This window comes from Typha latifolia, chromosome 10 (genome assembly GCF_019914945.1).
Source record: "Typha latifolia isolate L0001 chromosome 10, TyphaL0001v2, whole genome shotgun sequence".
Classification (NCBI taxonomy): Eukaryota; Viridiplantae; Streptophyta; class Magnoliopsida; order Poales; family Typhaceae; genus Typha; species Typha latifolia.
In genome coordinates this window covers 688,776-709,873 of record NC_133095.1, presented here as the reverse complement: position 1 = coordinate 709,873, position 21,098 = coordinate 688,776, and the positions used below count along the sequence as shown (strand labels likewise).

Below are 21,098 nucleotides of genomic sequence, written 5' to 3'. Positions count from 1 at the left end.
ATTCTAAAATTAATTTTATTCCTAAAATAAACAAAGTCCTAAGAATAAACAAAGAGATGGGACAACTAGCCAATCCTTCTAGAAAGTAGAAACTATAATTGGATTGGCTAAGAACTATAATGAGATTAAATTATATATATATATATATATATAGTGGTTTAATAAAATATTTATTATAAATCATATTATAATATTTAATATTCACATGGCGATCGAATTTATTACTTTCAACATAGATTAGTAATAGTCAACTAATAAGCTACGAATGATGACTTCGAATCATCAATTTTATTCTGAGGTGAAGTTTAGAAAGGTATAGAAATGTCATCTAATCACTAGGTCAAATGAATCCAGCAAAAAACAGAAGAAATATGGTGTATCCGAAGTCAAATCTTATCCTAAATTGATGGATCTTATTCCAGACTTGTTCTTGTATACATATAACTAGTAAACGACTTGCTCCGTTGTAAAAGCCAACCCCCGTCTATTTATGTACATATGATATCTTTACATACTTCGTACTTAAGGAATTGGTTCATGGCATTCTTTTATTTTAAAAATAAGAAATAAGTATTTCTCTTTAATAAAATAAATTTTTTATTTTATGAATAATTATTTTTATGTTTATTTACACTCTAAAATAATAGTATAGTAATTGTCGAAAAATTATATTTTACTTTTATAAAATTATGATAAATATTTTTTAAGTTAATAGGATAATATTAAAGGTAAATTAATGATTACGTTAGAGTGTATTATAAGATGTATTTTAAATAGAAAATATTCTTGAAATGAAGTAGGGTCAAAATAATTTCTCTCTAATAAGTTATTTGGTAATGCTCTACATGTTAAGAGAAAGAAACAAATTCTACTAGTTGACCATATAATAGCATAAGACGAGTGTGAACACCATATTTATTAGTCAAACTTATTATTTCTCCTATACGTACGCGCTTGCGTCACTTAGATGATCGAGGGCCCACCTACTAAAAGAGCCACGTCATTGATGTTGACTTTAAAGCATCCTAACCCCTGCCCAACCCGCTGATTTTTCGCCGCCTTTTTGTCTCTCTCTTTATTTTTTGTTCTTTTCTTCCTGCTATATTCTCTCAAGAAATTATATAAAAGTTTTCAGATTATTTACTGGATAAAAATTACGAATAATCTTTCTAGTATTTGTTGCAAATTATTGCCTTCCTACTACCGTTGACCATGTGTTCTACTCTCACCCGATAAATTTTTAGTGGACGAGGAGGGCGGAAAATTATTCGGTAGAAATTTACTCAACTACTACTTAATAGAGAACTGGTAAACGTGGCAACTCGGGAGTCCTAATTGTTCGGTAGGAATTGTTACTAATAATTTGTGTGCTTTAATTATAAATTATTTATATAGCCATTCTATAGATCAATCAATGATAGGTTAGATATAAAAATTATCTTTTTAGATACATAAGTTAGACATCAACTAATTATCCTAAAATGGGTTGCTAAAATAGATGGACTATAGATTTGGGCCATCAAAAAACACTTGTGCACTCGTCGTCGGCTCGACTTGTTTAAAATTGAGTTCCTAAGCTGAGTCGGTGAGCAGTCCTATCGTCGTTAGATTCATCACTGTTTTCACTACCTTAAAAACTCTCAATCTCATCAAAGTCGCCTCGCTCACCCCTAAACCGATGAGCACCGCCTATCGTCACTGTTCTTACCGTCTTACCCTCCTACGGTTCTCATAACCGCCGAGGTTATAGTTTCTTTCACTGAGGTCACCATCTCACCTCCTTTTAGACTTTATTTTTAGGTAAATATTCATATCAGCCTTCCACCCATTAACTCACTTTTAAGCCCAAATAAACCAATCTAGCTATTAAGTATAGTTTTGTTAAGCTAAAAATGAGTCTCAATCGAGTTGGGCCGAGTAGACTCATTTACGTCCAATTAGGACAATCTATTTTAATTTATTTACAAGAAAATTGAAGCTGCAATACTTTTCCTGCCACACAGCTCCCAGAGAGCGGTGCTAGTCTTAATCGGACTTTGGGCTATGCTTGTCCTGGAAGCTACTAGGAAGCACTGAACCAACCTCGAATAATAAAAAATTAATACAAATGAGATGACCTTATGACTGCATTTAATTACCAAACTAACCTGTCCCACCACGATACCAGAGACTATGAACCTAGACACTTCTCACGCTACGAAATCTTGAATATTATTATGTAAAATTATGAATATACCGTAAAATTAGGAGGGGTCAAAATTTTGGAGTCAAACTATCGGATATATCACACGTGTCGAAGAATTTGCAGTAAAAAAGATTGAAAGGGAGATGGTGAAAATAGAAATAATAAAACGAATAGAATCTTAAGGTTAGCCTAATATGAATTAGTCAATGGGAATAACGTACCGAACGACCAGTTATTTTGTAAATATCTCCACAATCGTGGTCAAGTTTCTATCACCCGGCCTATAACCTTAGATCTTTTCGTTAAGGCTTAGCTGTTTCGTCTCTCTTTCTCCGTTCGTCTGCCTCCTGAGTCCTGAGCTCCTCTCTTTACGAGGGAAGCTCGGGATCGCAATCGATCAAAAAACTGTAAAGCCTAACCCTAGATCGTCTTCCCCACCTTCCACAGGCCTTATACCTCTCCATCGCGGAGTCCTCGGAACACTAGATCTCGGCGAAGCCCTTCGATTCCCCCTTCCGGGTCCCGGTTTGGCTTTCTGCTCCGTGGAAATGGCATCCGATCTGTGATCTCGGGGGTCTCCCGTATCCCCTCAGGTTCTTTACCCTCCTCGGTGCATCCGATCTTTCGAAGGTTCTTTAACCTCGCAGGTATGGCGATTCGGGTCACCATCTCCTACTCCGGCTTCTTGGCGCAAAACTTGGCCGCTTCGGCCGGGATCCGGTGCAGGAACGGGAACTGCCGCTTCTTCTATGAAGCCGGCCGTTCCTTCGCCCTCCTCTCCAGCCACCGATCCGATCATGAACCCCCTGACAGCCGCAACGGCGATCGGTGCTGGTCTCGCAATTTGTCCAAGAGTACGGCGTTCTCCAAGCTATCGTCTCTTGCTGGAGATTCTTCCAAGAAGGTCTCCTCCTCTTCCTCCTCAGATTGCTCGGGGTCAAGATTGTTTTCCGCTATCGCTGGAGATTATTCGTCTGCGAAGGGCGGGAAGTCACGGCTGACTGCAGGATTGCTCTCAGTGATCGTTCCGGGCTCTGGCTCTGGGTCAACTGCCGGAGTCGGAGGATTTGGGGTCTCGTCTTCTATGAGCTTGGGGTTTAAACCCTCGTCACTGTTTCCGTTCTTGGAGACGACTAAGTGGTTGCCGTGCAGCGAATTCCTCCCGGGTTCATCAAGAAGTGCCCCAGTGGATAAGGGAGGGACAGCGGCTGCCCCGGATAGGGGGAAAAGTGTTGCTTCCCCTGTTGTTTGCGAAGCTAAGGCAACCTCTGGTAGTGTGGTGAGTGCGAATGTGATGGGTGGCGTCGTGTCTTCCGCGAAGATGAAGGTTGGCGAGAGGAACAGCTGGCTCTCGCGGTGGGTGAACTCTTGCTCGGATGATGCGAAGACTGTTTTTGCTGCGATGACTGTTCCTCTGCTGTATGGGTCGTGCTTGGCTGAGCCGAGATCGATCCCTTCTCGTTCTATGTTTCCGACGTTTGATGTTGGAGACCGGATACTAGCAGAGAAGGTAGAAAGATTATTTGTTCTTTTCTTATGCTAGCAAACTTGATTTTTAGGTATTAATCCGCCGACCTTTGGTTTACATGTTAGTATTGATGTCGATTTTGTCACGGAGAATAATCTTGGTAATTAACTTCTTCTGCTGTTGTTATTTTTCTTGTAATTGCAGGTATCCTATTTCTTCAAGGAGCCAGAGATCACAGACATCGTTATTTTCAGGGCTCCTTCGCGTCTGCTGGTAGAATTCTGTTCTTTGTGAAGCAACTCTACAAACATGCGCGTTACGATTTTAATTGAGTTTTCATCTTTGCAGGAATATGGTTTCAGTTCAGGTGATGTCTTTATTAAGAGAGTTGTTGCTAAAGCTGGAGACTTTGTTGAAGTAAGCTTCTACTGTAACAAATAGCACTTTCATCTTCCCCCATTGTATTCTTGTAAACTGACCTTCCATTTCATTTAATAGCAATGTTTTTTATATTGTCCATCATGATAGGTCCACAATGGCAAATTGCTGGTGAATGGTGTTGTCCAGGATGAAGAGTTCATATTGGAGCCCCTTAACTACGAAATGGAAACAGTGGTATGTTCTCTTGATTCTCATCTGGAATTATTTTTTGTTACTGAAATAGGTATAATGAATACAATTGATGAATTTATTACTGACAGGTGAGATGCTTGACAACATAAGTTAAATTGATCTTGTTACATATGCAGCAGATGCTAGGGCCTGTTTCTATTTCTCTATTTGATTATATACTGATTACTTGCGTTTGTTGTGTATATAGCTTGTGCCTGAAGGATATGTCTTTGTGCTGGGTGATAATCGAAACAACAGCTTCGACTCTCATAACTGGTATGCCCTGAAGCCCAACTATAAGCTATCCTTTTGTTTATTTTGTTGTTTTTGCACACCAACGTTTTCCTTAACGATCAAGCTACAATGCAAATTTTCTTACAGTTGGTGGTTTCTTGATGTTTCTTTTTTCGGTATCATTCTAGGGGACCACTTCCTGTGAAGAACATTCTTGGACGATCGGTGCTTCGATACTGGCCCCCGTCAAGAATATCAGATACTGTCTATGAAACTAGTCCAGTACACTATGCACCGGTGATCTCATAATGGTGCCTTCTTGGGGACATTAACTGAAAAAAAAAGATGGATTTTTTCGGAGCTCTTACAATGAGCTGCTTTACTCATCTGTATTTTTATGTTGTTTATGCTCGAGAGTTATTCTCTGATTACTTGTTGCCTTTGAATTCTGTTTTGCCTGCCATATCGGCAGATGCTTGTTTAAGGCTTTCAGAATCCTGCAGAAACTTTCTGCTACTCTTGCCATTCGAATGCATCCTCTTATCTGTTTATAGCCAATGGAGGAGCATTGCATTATTAGATCATTAAAGATCATCTCAGAAAACGTGTTTTGATGGTTCTCAGATCTTAATGCTGCTGAGATCTATCAGTTCACTTTGACGAATGCTATCATATCTAGCAACTGTCTTGCTCAAATGGCTTTGCTACCTGAGAAACAAATTGGAGAGCTTACGAGGGCGAAGCATAGCTGCTGGAACTGTGCCATGTAAGCAAATTGTTGTTCTGCTCTTAATCTTTGCTTCGACAGGAGAGTACATCACACATATTCATTTCGCTCATGTTAAGTCCTCTTGGTCCTTCCGAATTTTGTGAAGATTTTTGAAGGAGTAAAATCTCTCATTTATTCTGTCTGTGCTTTGAATGTAACATTGATCTAAAGGAGTAAAATCTCCCTTATTCTGTGTGGGACGAATGTAACTGTGACAAATATATGCAAAGTAAGGGGTAAATTGTCACATTATGCGCCAAGATTTGGCTATTTCATCATATGTTTGTGAGCATACTGGTACGCTACTATTTTTCTGATCTGCATATATTCAAATTGTTTCAGCATTCGTTGTTGGGGATCAATCTTTAGAAAAGAAAAAAGAAAAAAAAGAAAAGGAAAACATAATTACGAATAAAAGATAAAAAAAACGAATTATTTGTTTTTTCCGCTGTTTTCTCTTCAGAAAACAGAAGCATGCGAATTAGCTATCCATCCGATTCGCAGTACTAGTACTACCCAAGTAGAGTTGTCATTTGGGCACGCCGTTCAGTAAGCCACGCTTAAGCACCACCACCCACCATTATATAAGCGGAGAAGCGAATCGGGTCACCTTCACAAACACCAGCCAACGCACCATCCCACCCCCTAATAGCAAAGGCGAAAAAGAAATGGCGCGCATCTCTCACCTCTGCGATCTCACGACGAGCTCTCTCCTCTCCTTCCTCGTCAGTGCCCTAATCTTTCTCTCCTTCTCCTTCGTCTCACTGCGATCTTACCCGATCCTATCTCTCTCACACAGGAATCCAAGCCCTCTCCACTGACGAAAGAATTCGAGAAGCAGATCCTTCTATCTCTTTCTCGAGTAATTTCTGCTCTCATCTCTCTACCTCTTGCTTTGGTATCTTTCCCTTCTCTAATGCGTTTCTTAGGTCTCCAAGGAGATCCGGCAATGGGGAACCGAACTCAACTGCACAATAGATCTGGTATGAGCTCGCATGCCTTCGATTCCGGAGTTTTTTTAGGTCTTCTTAGTTGGTTTCTGGAATTCGAAAGTGTTGAAACGTCCGGATAAGTTTGAGAGGAGCGATTATGGTTTAAGTTTGAAAAATAGCACTGTTAAATTTTTGCTGAATGATACGGTTTCTTAATATCCTCCGGAAGCTAAACTACTGCGTTATTGCTCTTCTGCAAAAGGTGAATATATTAGTAACAGTAGAAGATAATTGAGAATTATCTACGCGAATGCATTTCGTATTTTTGCTAGGTACCCATTTATATAGCCTATGTCAAAAAGAAAAAGAAAGAAGCTTTTGAGAAATGACACCTTTCTATTTAAATATTATAGGACAAAGTGGATGACTCTCATTCTGTTCACAATTGTCTTATGCACTTGGAGCAGCCTCTTAACGGTGACTGCAAATGCTTGGCTAATATTATTTCCATAATGGTAAGTCTTCTGGAAGTAGGAATGTAGAAAAGATGTTTACTCTGCTTCCGCTGCCTGCAAATCTTGAATGAATGTACTTATGGGCGGCTGCTGATAGTTCTGCAATCAAAGCTCAGTTTGCGTGTAGTGTTACTGGGTGATAATCTTGCCTCTTTTTCATTCTTTCAGGTTGCTTTCATGAGTTATGACAGCAGATACGTTCAACATTTGGCTGGAAACATTCTCTTTGCAATCTCCAATTCTCTTATTAACTTTGTATGTAGTCAACTTGTCTAGAGTATTTGGTCTGTTCTACAAGTTTGTACTTTATTCTGCTGATTCTTCTAATGTTTCTCTTTTCTAATCCCTCAGGAAAACATATGGGTTGAGTTTCTTCAGTTGATATGGTTTACCCTAGATGCAGCGATGTCACACATTTGTGGCTGCACATCCTCAGGTTCAGCAGTTGGCTCCATTACTCCTCGAGACAAATGCTTGATGGAGCGTTACTCCCTCACAAAAAATATGGTGTCTGGAATTGAAAGTTTAAGTTTTGACACGGAAAGCTTTGTTGCAGTTTTGCAGTTAAGGTCTGCAAGCATGAGCTGGCAAATGGTGGCTGGCCTTTTCCGACTTTTACGTAACATTCTGAAGTCTCTTAAACATGACTATGGTGAGCTTGAAGACAGGTACTTACATCTTGCTGTACCTTTTCTTCAAAGGATGCCTTGGAATTTAATTGGTAAGATAAATGTTAGCGAGGTGATTAGAGCTGGCAGCGATAAAGCACTTGACAAGAATAATGGTTCTTCAGGGTTCAAAGGTACTCTTTCAGGGGCAATCCTTCAGCTATTCTGCTCCCTAATTGAACAAAAGGGTTTTGAAAATGTGAAGAATGCTTTACTGGATGAGCACTTTATGTATTCCAAACTAGGTGATCTTATTCCTGAGCTTTTGTCTTGTTTCTGCAATCAGCTGGGAGGTGATGGCAGTTGCCTTTCCATATATCTGAGACACAAAATGCTGGTAATTTTTTTATCTCTAAATGAAGTTACATTATTATATTCATAACATCAGGCAGGCTTTCTGTTACTACCATATATTTTCCGACTATATGGAAGCTGAGGGTATTAATGTCTTGTGGAATTGACATATGTTCTGCGAGTTATCCATGAGTCTCTATGCAACTAATTATGTTTGGTCCTTTCTGCAGATGTTAATGATAAGAGTTAGCTCCCACATGCGGTGGCAAAGTTCTCGTCTTGTTTCGTGGCTTAAATTTCTCAGGCAATATTTCCAAGATCTTCTATGTGAGTCTATCTCAGAGTCTGTTGTTGACTCTGGAAGTTCTTTAGAAGGATCCCCATTTTTATCTAGTATTGCTGAAGGGTTGAAGGTGTATAATTCATGCACCCGACACTTGCAGAGACAGGCTATATTTCTACTCTTTAAATGCTGCTTCATGTTGGCACGTATTAATGATGTAACTAGACAGCAATGTTCATGTTCAAAAGAAGCTTCTTCTTTTGCTTGTGAGTCACAACTCTGCAGTGATTGTTGCAGTCATATTGGTTTATCAGAGATTTCTGAATGGCTCCAGAAATGTGGTCAAATAAAGAAGTATGGCGATCATGAATCATCTTTAGATTTTGCTTTATCCTTCCTGGATTTATATATGGAGGAGGTAGGGTGCCCTTGCATCTACAAATTTCTTTCCCTCATCTGCTGGCATTGCTTAAAATGCATTTCCTGAAGATCCCTTGCTTGTTTGATTGTTCTCTTTAGAACTCATCATTATTCAAGCATTATACCTAACTTTTTCATCTTTAGTAGATATTGTAAATTCCTTCATCTCTGGGCACCTTCTTGATTAAGAGTTTTCACTTCAAAACTGCAGGATGATATGTTATTTGGTATGCTCTTGGAGCTTTTGGATGCTCCATTCCTTACCATACATATGTGAGCAAATCTATCCTAAAAGACAAAGGTTACACTAAATTTCCTGGGATATATTTTTATTCATTTTCCTTTAAAACCTGCAGGGAGGACATAGAAAAGAAATTGGCTCCTAAAGAAACTACTAGAGATGCATTTTCAGCCATTTTTAATCCCGTTTTCCTTTTCCATCTTTTTCTTTCATTGGTGAGTATGTTAAATAGCAAATTGAGTATGTCCTTTCTTTTGATGTTTCTATTGTTCGGAGGCTATAATCGTAAATTATCTTATGTAACACCAGGTCATGCTGATGTTTATGTATTGGGGCCGCACTGTATGTGCTGGACAACATGGGTTATGCCACCCCACAATTTAATTCATTCATGATGACTAATATATAAAAGAAATGTGCATGCTTTACTATCATTTCTGATTATTTTAGGGTAATAGGCCAAAGCACAGCAATTTGATTATAATACAAAATATTCTTTCATTCTGCAGTTACACTTTGATCACTTGGTGCTTGTTGATTATCTTATATCGAAGGATACAGGTGTACTCTGTGCTCAATATCTATTAAGGTGCATTTCTATTCCTTACTCTTTTGCTATATTTATTTTGTTATTATATAGGAGGTGCATTTCTACTCCTTATCCTTACATACTGTCAAAACCCATTTCTATTTTTTTTTAATAATTTCCTGTAGAAAAAAGTAAGGACCTTTTACTAACTTGAGATACAAATGGTTAGTGACAACCAACACTCTGAGTAGCTAGTTGTTTGTAAATTTATGCAGGCATACAACATGAAATTTTTTGCACTGTCATCTCTCTTTCCTTCTGATGTGTTTCCGCTTTCCACCTTTTTGACAAATATCTAGCTAGAAGATTATCCTCTAGACCAATCTCAAAAGAATGATGAACTGTTAGTTTGATGAAAATATTGAAGGCAACGAGTTCTGGTTGCTGGACGCTATAGCATTCTTTGTTATTTCTTGTCACAGTTTAATCGCCTTTTCTCAGATGATGTCTAGTTGCTGCATGCCTTACAATCTGTCATTTCTTATTACCTTTTTAGTTGCCTTACCTTCAAATTTAACTTTCATGATTCATTATCTTATTGGGTGTGTTCATGTACTTGCTTTTCTTTTCTTTTCTTGTGATACATGATGGCTCGACTTTTTGCCCTTGTAGGTGCTTACGTGTAATTTCTCGCTCTTGGTGTATCTTTGTGAATTTTTCAATTTCTGATACTGCAATTAAGGAGCCATGCTACAAGAGACAAAAGATCTTTACACATGATAGCAATTTTAAGGGGAATTTAGATCCTTCAGCTTCGGCAGCAATGGTGGCTGGTATCTATGAACCAGAGCAAAAATTTGGTAGCATAACTCAGACAATCAATCTGCAGCCTTTCCAAAAGGCTAAAGAATGCTTGCTTTCTTTAAAGAAGACATTGGAAGATCTTCAGCGGAAAAACCTGTTTCCTTACAATCCAAAGCCCCTTCTTAGAAGGTCCGTTATCTCTGCATGCGATACTTACATTATTTCTCATGGAAAACTTCTTTTGTCATTGAAACTTTTATCTTGTCTTCGGAACTTGATCTCTTTGTCAGATTACTGTAAAAAAAAGCCTTTCAATTGAAGGAAATCTAAAAAGCAAAAAAAAAAAAAAAAAAAAAAAAAAAAAAAGGCATTAGGAGTCCTCATTCCTAAATTCATTTTATATTATAATTTTCTTAAAGGTAAAACCTAGTTAACTCTAATTCTTGATATTTAATGTACTACAACGCATCTTGAGTCAAAATACTGAGGAGATGGTCCCATGAATTTTTTCTTACCATATTAGATGTGGCCACATATTTCCTTGGACTTAGTCTATTACTCTAATAGTTTTACTTCTGCGAGTCATTTCTAGATTATTTTCTGGCGTTCTGTACACTTAGACTACATCAAGGGTCTATTGTAGAAAATAAGAAATTTATGCTCTATGCTTAACTACTATATATTGTTTCAGCCTTTCCAGGTTTGAGGAGCTTTGTGAGCAGTAGAAACATGTCAGGTGAAGAGAGTGGGCGGCGACGCCGGAGGAGAACACAATCTTTGGCAGGTGGAGCCATAGTACCATGTAAGAGCCACGTATTGTAGCTGTATTCTTTTTGGGGTTACTGTCCCGTTACATGTGCCCACTAAATTTATCACTCGAAGATAAATAAATTTTACATATAACACCCTATATTTAGCTGAATATACTCCAAAGGCACATTATGTTTTTAATTCACACTTCACAGCCACCCAATTTAAATAACAAATTTCTTTTCCTCTTCTCTTGTCTGTCATCCAAAACACTGCTAAGTTTTATTAAATATAGAGTGTTTTGTGTAATTTTAGTTTCAGGATTGTAACTGTGAAAGCCTAAGATTGGAGGGTGATATATGCAAATATTTTACCTTTCTTTTTTTAATAAAGAGGATGTGAAAAGTCTAGATTCAAGGTACTGTTTCCCCAGCATCATCTACAGGTCTATCCGATGGATCTCGAGGTAGATCCCGCCTTCCTCCAAGAACCCGAGCACCGCCCCAACGACACCGTCGTCGAAGCCGGTGGCATCCCACTCATCGACCTCTCCCCTCTCCTCCACCTCCCAATCCCCGATGCCGACTTCGGAGAAACAGCCGCCATCCCGGAGCCATTAGCTGCTGTGCTGGCTGACGTGGAGGCGGCGTGCCGAGAATGGGGGTTCTTCCAAGTGGTCAACCACGGGGTGGCAGAGGAGGTCGTTGAGAAGGCGGCGGCATTGGCGCGGGGTTTCTTTGGATTGGAGGAAGAGGAGAAGAGGCGGGTGAGGAGGGACGAGGTGAATCCGCTGGGTTACTACGAGTCGGAGCACACCAAGAACGTGAGGGATTGGAAGGAGGTGTTCGATTTCGCGGTAGAGGAGCCAATGGTGATCCCCGACTCGGCCGAGCCCGAATTGGGAGGATTGCTCCAGCTCTATAATCAGTGGCCAAGGTGCCCGATCGGATTTAGGTGAGAGTTTTAACTAAATCCTCCGCTACTGTTTGATCTCTTGGTCTGGCATGTCTTGCTTTCAGTTATACTTTATGCAAATAATCTACAATTGATTCATGGAAAAAAATATTCCAAGTATTATATATATTTTATGGGCTAAAATGTTTTCCTATCATTGCAAGCAGGGATAGATGTTCTTTTCGAAAGTATATCTAAAAAGGAGGAAAAGGCCGGTCTTTAGAGAAGATTTAAAAATAAAAAAAGGTTTTCTTTTGCTATAATATCAAAATGTAGGTGGTGATACGAAAAAAGAAAAGAAAAGAAAATCATAATGGGATTCCATTCGTTGTTAACGGTGGCACGTAGTTTTAAGATGCGGATTCCTCCTTATATCACTGGGAGCCTTCCAGATTTCAATATATTGGTTAAGTCATGTATTTTTACATCTTTCCTCTCTTTCATCTGAGCACTATTAATGTACTTTGTCAGGGAGGCTTGTGAGGAATACGCCAAAGCAGTGACAGAGCTGGCTTTTAAGCTGTTGGAACTGATAGCACTAACACTGAACATGCCCGCCAAGTGCTTGAACAACTACTTCAAAGATCAGACCAGCTTCATCCGCCTTAACTACTATCCTCCATGTCCTTCCCCACACTTGGCACTCGGTGTTGGTCGCCACAAAGATTCCGGAGCCCTAACCATCCTCCAACAGGACGACGTTGGCGGTCTTGAAGTCAAGCGGCGGTCCGACGGCAAGTGGATCCGTGTCAGGCCATTCCCCAGTGCTTTCGTTGTTAATGTGGGAGACATTGTTCAGGTGCGTTAACATCACACTACTAAAAAGTTTATAAATTTGCTACTTAATGTAACCGCGATTGAAAATAATTTGAAGTAGGTCTGGAGCAATGACCGGTATGAAAGTGTAGAACATAGGGTGGTGGCAAACTCCGAGAAGGGGAGGTTATCCATTCCTTTCTTCTTCAATCCTGCACATTACGTGACAGTGAAGCCATTGGAGGAGCTGGTAGACGAGGAGAAACATCCCTCTAGATACAAGGAGTACAGCTGGGGAAAGTTCTTCAGGTTGAGAAAGATCAGTGACTTCAAGAAACTGGAGGTGGAAAACATCCAGGTCCACCATTTCAGCAAAAACTGAGCCAGAATTAGTAGAAATGGATAAGATTGTGTAGATACAAATAAAGTTGGGTTCCCTGAATTGGTTGCAAGTTGTGTTGTGGTAGTCTGTGGGTCAGTAGCAACCAGTCTATTAATCCACAATATCGCTGAACCTTTGTATGCTTCTTTTATGTGCTGATGCTCTGCATTGCTTTAAAGCAGCTGCCTTTGATTCCTTGAGCAAAATATTGATTAATATTTCGTGTTCATGAAAATTCTGTGTAAAAATATGACCCCATCAAGAAACTCCTGCTAGCGTTGGTCCATTTTGGAACTTCACCACGTACAGCGTAGCTCCAGAAAGATTCGACAATGCAATAGGAAACATTTAATTCTTTTGAAGAACAGTAAGCATCTAAAATAGCCCAACCTGCAGGATGGTGATACTAGAAAACAATCACATTTGCATGCATCTCATATTTACTCTAATGTATAAAAAAGTCATTCTTTTTCATAATGTATACAAACTACAGCAATACAACAACTAAGAATGCTAGCCACTTTCCAAATATCAATACAGAGCACACAGACTTCTGTCACCGAGATTGCGTACTTATTTACAAACGCTGGTGTTGGTTGAAACACTTCACCTCTGACTAGAGGAGAAAAAGAGCTTCTGGTAAGTAACAACAATATCCCTCTACAGCAAAAGAAATCAATAAAAACACTGGAAAGATGGTCTTGTGTACACCTTAAATACAAATTAATGAATGCTGTTTTACCACTTGACATCCAATGTCAATGTCTCAGGAGGAACAATGAAAGATGGAAACTGAGTGAAAGACACGTTTGACATTAGATTGCTCCAAGCAGTAGAATCAGAGAGATAAAAACCTCTCTTAAGTTTCTTCACTAGTATAACCTTCAGCCTCCCACCTTCAACTCTAGCCACTACCTGAAGCCAGACATGTTGGATCTTAGGTTTCATTTTCCACTCTGAAACATTTTTCCAGATCCTATCATCTTCTGTGATCTCTCTCTCTAGCTTCAATTGGAATTTCACTAACAACGATGACACGATCTTAGCTTGGAGGAAGCGTATGGATATATCTTCTAAAGCTTTCTTGTCTAGCAAAGTTCTCACAACTGTCTCCACCAAAGCTAGTTTTGGACTAACAGAACAGAATAAACATCTTGAAATCCGTTTCCCATGCCCGTTGACAAAACACTTTCCCGATAATAACTCAACGGTATCATGAGACTCAAATGAAGCTTTGACAAAAGCTCCAGATCTGTGGGTCCTATCTGCAACAACCATGACAGATCCCTTAACATGCATTGAAAGCAATGGAGCACATGAGGAATAACCGAGGGGCCAAATCTGGTTATCATCTTCACTGTGAGTGACCAAGCTGCCATTTGTCGTCAGGCCAATATCATAGGGGTGGATGAAGGAGACTTCCTGAACACCCACCACCTTTAATGTGATACCCTCAGCAACAACTATCCGCTTTAATCTTGTGTGTGTAATATTTAGCTGCATAACAACATAATGTGCTCTTCAGATTCTATAGTACAATTACAGCAGCATATTCTTCCTGATAGTAGAAATGCAGGAAACACAAGTGGGATAAAATCAGAGAGTATAAAAACTGCGAAGTGATCATATTTATGATATAAAAATTGAGAGAGGATAATCAAAATAATGAAAATATGAAATACTCATAAATTTTAGAATTCTCTTCACTTGGAAACAAGTGTCCTACGATTCCAAGGCTAGAGAATAGAGATAAAGGCAATACTCTCAACTTGGATCCACTTTGGTTAGACAAAAGGGGCAAATACGGCAAGAAGCAGCAGAGGCTTTGTTACAGAGGGAATAATATTAAGAACTTTTGTTGAAAGGAGACTAGAAGAGGAGATGTTTAATTTGAGTATCGAAGAGCAATGGGAGATGCTAACATTGTAAATAGAATCACTGATTTGCACAAAAGAGAAGCTTATGTAAAAGAGTCAACTTTCCATTGGCAACAGGAAGTAACTAAAGATCCATATATTTAATTTAAGCCTATTAAAGATGCTTACAGCTGCCTCTGAAAAAATCCACGAACTTGGTTTGGCAAGCAAACTATAAAATGATTTTCTAGTCCTATGCCATCCTACTCTTTGGAAAGGAGATGTCATCTTACAGTTCAGGAGAACATAACATGTTAACTACCTATACATATAACTAAACAGAAACTTCCGAAAATAAGAAAGAAGAAAAGTAATAACTTCTTTGACTTGCCCTTCGTTATCATGTCACTGCCTTCCTAAGGAAAATAGCCCAGCAGCTCCTCTAGATTATCATGTTATAATCTTCTAACCTTTTGTTATTCTGTTATTCTCACTGGTCCTTCTGAATTGATAAGATATGTAATGTACCGCACAACAGCAAATTCTATGGTCAGAGACTCAGAATTACGCCACAAACTCATAGCACTTAAATCTTTTCACTGATCTAACATTCAAATTAGGCGAAGCATGTGTCCAAATTTGAACGCGTGATTAAGAAATACCTCAAACGAAAGCTATTTCTACTATAAATGTACTAAATGAGAAGCAATCGAGTACAATTCCAGAAGAATTCCTATACCATCTTACTAATCATCACAAAACAAGTTCCTTTCCAGTTCTACTCCCTCTATATCATACCAACCAGAGAACTCGTAATCAACTGACGATTAAAACGAACTAACAAATAACTCACCGCGGGCAAATGAAGCGAGATCTCATCATCCACCTCACTGTCGACCCTCAAATCGAGCGGCCCCGTCAATTCCAGATCCCTAACCGCCGGTCCAATCCCAACCAGACCTTCTCCCGCCACTAAATCCATTTCCGACTCCACCACCGCCGGTGCTCCACCGGCCGTTCTCCTCCACTCCACCGTCTCATCGGAGAAACTCAACAGCAGCGTCGTCTTCCCGGCCTTACCTTTGAACTCGTACCTCTGCAAAACCCCAACCCTAGCTTTCCCGCCATCGAGATCGGAAACCCTCACCTCTCCCCTCGGATCCCACCGCTCCTTCTCCGCGATCGCCTTCACGATCTCGCCTAGGAACGAAGGAGGAGATGGGACGGGTGAGGAGGGTGGGAAGGCAAATAAGGAAGCGTTGGAGGAGAGAAATAGGGAGAAGGATGGAGAGGATGATAAAAGGAGGAATAAGAGGAGAATAGATAGGGAAATTAATGCCATTCTCATCGTTGCGATCTTCTGCTCTGGGAGTTGAAACGGAATAAGAGGATAGCGGGGGCGGTGACCGGAATCGCGGTATGTTGTTCCGCAGGGATAGACAGGCATCCGTGGTTATCGACGGATCGGACGGCTAATATAACGATAGATTGGCGCTTGAGGTAGCTTCAGATAAGATCGGGCAGCTGCATATAGATTGTATTTAGAGATGCCACGACTGCGAATAGGATGTGCTAGTTGTGCAGGAAGTTAAATAGGCAACTTATTTGACATCTTAGACTCTAACCCTAGACAAATGAAAGAAATTCGATACATATATAACTTTACTTATATTTTATTATCTTTTTTTTATAAAATTATCTAAATATATTTATGTAAAAGTTTACACTTTTTTACTAAACTATAAATAAATATGTTAACTATAATAAAAGATTTGCTTAGAAAATATGCATGCATTACATCTGTAATAAAATTTATGCATAACTTATTACGTAATTTATTTTATACAAAATTTAACTAATATATATATATATATATATATATATATATATATATATATATGAATATTTGATTATAAAATATATTTACGAGATATCTAATTTATGAACAGATACTATTTATGCACGAATCGAACACCACTTCAATCATCAACTCTGTAAGATCCAGACAATACAATATCACCATGTATAATTATTCATTTCATATAAGTATATATATATATATATAAAAGATATATTCACTGCCAGGTCCAATACATACAATGACCCAAACTACTATGCAGAGGCTTTTATAAGCAATTACACGTCTAACTTGCTTTCATTATTCAACCTAGTCCCATCTAAATTCACCTTAAATCCTCGAAGCTCTAAGAGCAGAGGTGCAAGTTTCGTTAGTGTAGGGATCTACAAGAAGAGCGGCGCATCTTCTATACTTGCATGCAAGTATGATGTCAGGATCATGAAGTCAGCTGAGCATTGTTGGATGCCCTCTTTGCAGCATTCTCTTGAGAACATCAGTGTGCCACCCAAAAGAAGAACCTGATGAACTGTGGAAAGATATGAAGCAAAGATCATCAAGTGATAGTGAGAAAAGGTTCAGTTTAAAAGGATCCAAAGCATATTATCTTAAACATGAATTAATGGAGAGGATATAAACACAGACCTCGGGATTGTGATTTCATAAGGAAACGATGCGCCCTCTTTATTAGGAGGTATGGGAGGCAAGTGGTCCTTTTTCTCATTGGCGAATGTTATAATCTGAAATAAAACTTCATGCAGTGATGACCCCAAGGCAGCACGCCGCGAACTAGTCTCCTCCAAAGAACATTCTGAAGTTAATCAGCAGGCAGGTATGTCACATAACAAGTCAAAGGAAGACATCAGATAATAACGAAAATCATTGGAAAAAACACTGCCACTGGTTGATGGAAAAGATGGCTTCTATAGTCTTACCTCCGGGGTCTCTAACTACTTTGTTTTGATGAGACTTGCCATGTGGTTTTCGATTAACCACATGCAAATTAACATACCATTGCTCCCAATCCATGTGTTCAACTTTGTTGCCAAACAATGGTTGCTGCTTATTCTTCGTCTCATAGAAAGAGACGCATATCTGAATGATAATATATATATGTTAAATGACATTTGGTTCATCAAGCTTGTCCGTGGTAAGTTTTATACATACAAAAGAATATGTGGCTATGTTCACATAGACCTAAATTTGCTTATGAATTTTACTGCAATTTTAGAACTAAATTCAGCATACATAGTTGTTGGGCTGAGTGCACTTCGATCAACTTGAATTCAGAAGTAATAATAAGAACAGGGTAGGCTAAATTGTCATAAACAAAACTTATTATTTAAAAGCAAACCAAAAGATGGCACAAAACTCTTGAATTCCATTAGGAGTGCCTTTGGTTTCAACTTTAATCAAACCACCGTAACATGCACATTTATTGTGATTGCAGGTTTTTGTGCAACTTCATACTACATGACAGATAGGATCCAGAATTACCAGCATACGTATTCAGTAATTGAGGAAAAAGATATGTAAACCTGGCTCCTCCTGTTTGGATGTTTGTCAACCTTACTGATGAATTCCTCAATCTTTCCCTCTATTTCCTTTTCTAGCTCAGATATTCCACATTGTACCTGTTAAGCAAAATTTAGTCTAAGTACTAGAACAAATGGAGTTACCTACATCAGGGAAAAAGGTTCACTTATAGTGAGACTCAAACTCAAGGGTTACATTAAAGAGCAAGGACTCCAAGTAGAAGTGAAAATTGCAATGTTATCAGTTACTCTAGTCACTAGGTTCACCACTCTATATCTTATTTATACAAAGTTAGATCTGGTTGCAAATGTGAAATAACCTCTCTCTAGGGTTCCTAGAATGGTAATTGGCAATTAATGAAGTATTTTGGCTGAAGATAGTATTTCCAGCAAAAAAACATGTCAGGTCAACCAAACCCCTCTGTGGTACCAACAAAGATGCAACTATATATGCTCATGTTTGGAAGGTATGATTTATGGACAAAGAACATTTTGGTCATGAAAAATAGTTTTGGCGAGATTTTACCTGCCAAAGCTTTCAGACATTTACAAAGCATCAGTTCTGTTAAGTTGTGATGGAAAAACCAATAGTTGTATACCAGTTGATTCCATAAAGGGGTTAAGAGCAAAGAACAAAGTTCATGGAATGGTTTGTTTTCTGGCAATTACATGTCTTTAACTCTTATTTCAATTCTGGATCTAGTTCAACATGCATTTCTTTTAGACCTTAAGATAGATTAAGTACAAAAAATAAAGGTTTAGGGAGATGCATTTCAATGTACTAACTCGTTCTTCTAAAACAGTGTACAGATAGATACATAACAAATCAGCTCCAGAATGGAAATTTCAGTCCAAAATTGGCCAGTTTTAATAAAAAAAGATGTAAACACACATTACATTTCCCCAAAAAATTCAGCATGACAAACTGTAGAGAGTGGCAGTTGAAACCCTCATAACTCATGTAACTCATAACTCATAAGCTCTAGAGGTCTGTACTCCAACTTTTTCCAGAGGGTTCCAACTAGCCAGTCCAATGGATCAAAAATTGTTTCCCTCATGTTTTAAGAACTTAAAGTCCTCATTCCAATCATGCAAAGTGAAATAATGTCATGAAAATTAGATGAGAATTTTTTTTATTGTCTCATCCAGTGTGATGTGCGAACATCTCTTGGTACTTACGTAGGTTATTTCGAAAAGTTCACAGTCAACATCCTTCGGCCGAACGAGACCTAAAGCTCTGTGAAATAGAATTGTATGCAGTATGCCTGCAGCAAGATGTAAACATATATCAGAAAGAAACAAATGCATAATATAAATTCCAGCAAAGATATTTAGAAACAAGGACTCTGACTAAAACCTATCTGCGTAGCATGTTGAAAAACAGTCAAACCAGTTTAGGAAATTGAAATATAATAGGTATACTACTAAAGTCTATTTTGAGAGCAGCTTAATGCTCCCACTCTTAGTTATGCCATAGGTATATAGGAGCATCTAGGGTTAGTCTGATACTAAATACTGAGTATGACACAAGCTGAAGTCTAAAATCAAGATTCTGGGGAGCTCAAACCACAAGATATAATGTTTCTTCAAGCACATTCTCATTCTTGGACTAGAACATAATATCTGAATATTTCCATGAATTATACAGATGATTAGAAAATGGTACTGATAGCTAAAACTAACATTAAATGCAAGGATACAGGATGAACTGTAGCTTGAAAGGATCAAGCATTCCTCGACACTATGAAATTCTAGTTCATCTGGAAGCTCGGCACGTATTACACTTTAATGTCAACATACCAGAATCAGACCAAGTTGCCAACCATTTGAGTCACAGTGCAAAGAGAGCAAGAGATAAAGCTAAAAAGGTCTATTAACTATGTGACTTAGAACAGAGCAGTGAAGTATGAAATTATCAAACCACAAATGGAGTAACCCTTCAATTATACGGGTTTAAGATTATTTCTGCTACAATCAACGTGAAAACCCAACTGGAACGAGTACACTCACATCGCAAAACATCTCGAATCTCATCGTGCTCGACCTCCTGCAAAAAGGCATGCAACTTTATCTCAAATTTTGCTCTCTAATGCAAGTCAAGGAAGAAGAAATAGCATAGCAAATACCAAGAACAGAACCAACCAGTTCTTTAAGTTCGCAGACTTCGCAATTCATGGTGTCTAAGAACTAGCACTGGCTACGAATCCAACAAGATAACGTTAGCGCAACAAATCTTTTTCCATAATGAAATCGACTTCGTTAGCAGAAGAAGCAAGAACGAGATCGATCGCAAGAAGTCGAGCTACATAAAGGCACAAAATCTCGACGATCGCGAAGAAGGGAAGAAGAATAGATTAGGGTTTCTATCGGGGAAACTAGGAATATGTGTGAATTTAATCTTCTCTAGGTTTCGGAGAATAAATGGAATACGAGAATCTAGGTTGATCTGTAACCAAAGGGGAATTAATTACATGAGAGTTTGGGGGGTAGTTATGAGCCGTGTTGCTTCTAGAGTAATTTATTATTAGCGTAAAGAATGCAGCAATAAAAATAAAATAAATTGTTCCCTGTGCATATATCCATGAGAATTAACTCCAATATCTAATTTATAATTAGATTAACGAACTCTTTATCAATAAAAATACATAAAATTAGAGAAGAAGATAGTGGATATTAAAACAGTTAAGTTACAAAAATAACCTCTCTTTATTCCTTTCTTACTGTTTAAGCCAAAGTCTCTTGGAATGTTTTCAATTACATATCCAACTTTTATCAAATGAATGAATGCCTGATATAGATGGCCTACCATACCATCTGTCAATTAACATTAGAGATTCTTGAGGCTTGTCCTCTAATTCACCAAAAAATTCCTAGGAGTGTAACTTTGCTATGTACGTATCTTAAGATGAAGATGATTTATTGAGGATAGCAAAGAAGAGGAGGATCTGGGACCGAGAAGTTGGGAGCTAAAAATGAAGACGGTGAAAACCTTTCTATGTCAGATTTCTCATCTTCCTCACTAGAGAAAGGGGCTGAATGTAGCCTAACAATGCAAC

General features: G+C 38.5%; 5 protein-coding genes across 9 annotated transcripts; 3 read left to right on the top strand and 2 right to left on the bottom strand.

Moving 5' to 3' along the window:
• Positions 1 to 2,497: 2,497 nt before the first annotated feature.
• On the top strand, positions 2,498 to 5,546 carry LOC140796802 (probable thylakoidal processing peptidase 2, chloroplastic). Its single transcript, XM_073149927.1, has 6 exons — positions 2,498 to 3,695; positions 3,858 to 3,926; positions 4,002 to 4,070; positions 4,182 to 4,268; positions 4,474 to 4,541; positions 4,688 to 5,546. Exons 1-6 carry the CDS (start codon positions 2,835 to 2,837, stop codon positions 4,806 to 4,808), a joined length of 1,275 nt encoding a protein of 424 aa, XP_073006028.1. The 5' UTR covers positions 2,498 to 2,834; the 3' UTR covers positions 4,809 to 5,546.
• A 116-nt stretch (positions 5,547 to 5,662) lies between these two features.
• On the top strand, positions 5,663 to 10,954 carry LOC140796801 (uncharacterized). 4 transcript variants are annotated; one of them, XM_073149926.1, is made up of 13 exons: positions 5,663 to 5,993; positions 6,068 to 6,130; positions 6,198 to 6,251; positions 6,614 to 6,715; positions 6,884 to 6,970; positions 7,067 to 7,436; positions 7,509 to 7,720; positions 7,908 to 8,378; positions 8,592 to 8,653; positions 8,737 to 8,836; positions 9,131 to 9,210; positions 9,823 to 10,143; positions 10,646 to 10,954. In XM_073149926.1, the coding sequence occupies exons 1-13, from the start codon at positions 5,937 to 5,939 to the stop codon at positions 10,677 to 10,679; spliced, it is 2,013 nt and encodes a 670-aa protein (XP_073006027.1). In that variant the 5' UTR covers positions 5,663 to 5,936; the 3' UTR covers positions 10,680 to 10,954. The 4 variants fall into 4 exon arrangements, 3 of the variants coding, with proteins under 3 accessions (XP_073006027.1, XP_073006026.1, XP_073006025.1); XM_073149925.1 differs by having other exon boundaries at positions 6,207 to 6,251; positions 7,067 to 7,720; XM_073149924.1 differs by having other exon boundaries at positions 7,067 to 7,720.
• On the top strand, positions 10,644 to 13,002 carry LOC140796803 (protein LATERAL BRANCHING OXIDOREDUCTASE 1-like). Of its 2 annotated transcripts, none has more exons than XM_073149929.1 (4): positions 10,644 to 10,756; positions 11,138 to 11,658; positions 12,130 to 12,457; positions 12,536 to 13,002. In XM_073149929.1, the coding sequence occupies exons 2-4, from the start codon at positions 11,159 to 11,161 to the stop codon at positions 12,794 to 12,796; spliced, it is 1,089 nt and encodes a 362-aa protein (XP_073006030.1). In that variant the 5' UTR covers positions 10,644 to 10,756; positions 11,138 to 11,158; the 3' UTR covers positions 12,797 to 13,002. The 2 variants fall into 2 exon arrangements, with proteins under 2 accessions (XP_073006030.1, XP_073006029.1); XM_073149928.1 differs by having other exon boundaries at positions 10,652 to 10,756; positions 11,020 to 11,658.
• A 245-nt stretch (positions 13,003 to 13,247) lies between these two features.
• On the bottom strand, positions 13,248 to 16,216 carry LOC140796668 (protein TUNICAMYCIN INDUCED 1). The gene is made up of 2 exons (XM_073149742.1): positions 15,506 to 16,216; positions 13,248 to 14,293 (listed from the first exon to the last, which is right to left on the bottom strand). Exons 1-2 carry the CDS (start codon positions 16,097 to 16,099, stop codon positions 13,535 to 13,537), a joined length of 1,353 nt encoding a protein of 450 aa, XP_073005843.1. The 5' UTR covers positions 16,100 to 16,216; the 3' UTR covers positions 13,248 to 13,534.
• A 458-nt stretch (positions 16,217 to 16,674) lies between these two features.
• LOC140797057 (autophagy-related protein 101) lies at positions 16,675 to 20,533 on the bottom strand. The gene is made up of 7 exons (XM_073150338.1): positions 20,185 to 20,533; positions 20,053 to 20,089; positions 19,222 to 19,307; positions 18,046 to 18,141; positions 17,443 to 17,602; positions 17,153 to 17,318; positions 16,675 to 17,036 (listed from the first exon to the last, which is right to left on the bottom strand). Exons 1-7 carry the CDS (start codon positions 20,215 to 20,217, stop codon positions 16,955 to 16,957), a joined length of 660 nt encoding a protein of 219 aa, XP_073006439.1. The 5' UTR covers positions 20,218 to 20,533; the 3' UTR covers positions 16,675 to 16,954.
• Positions 20,534 to 21,098: the final 565 nt, after the last annotated feature.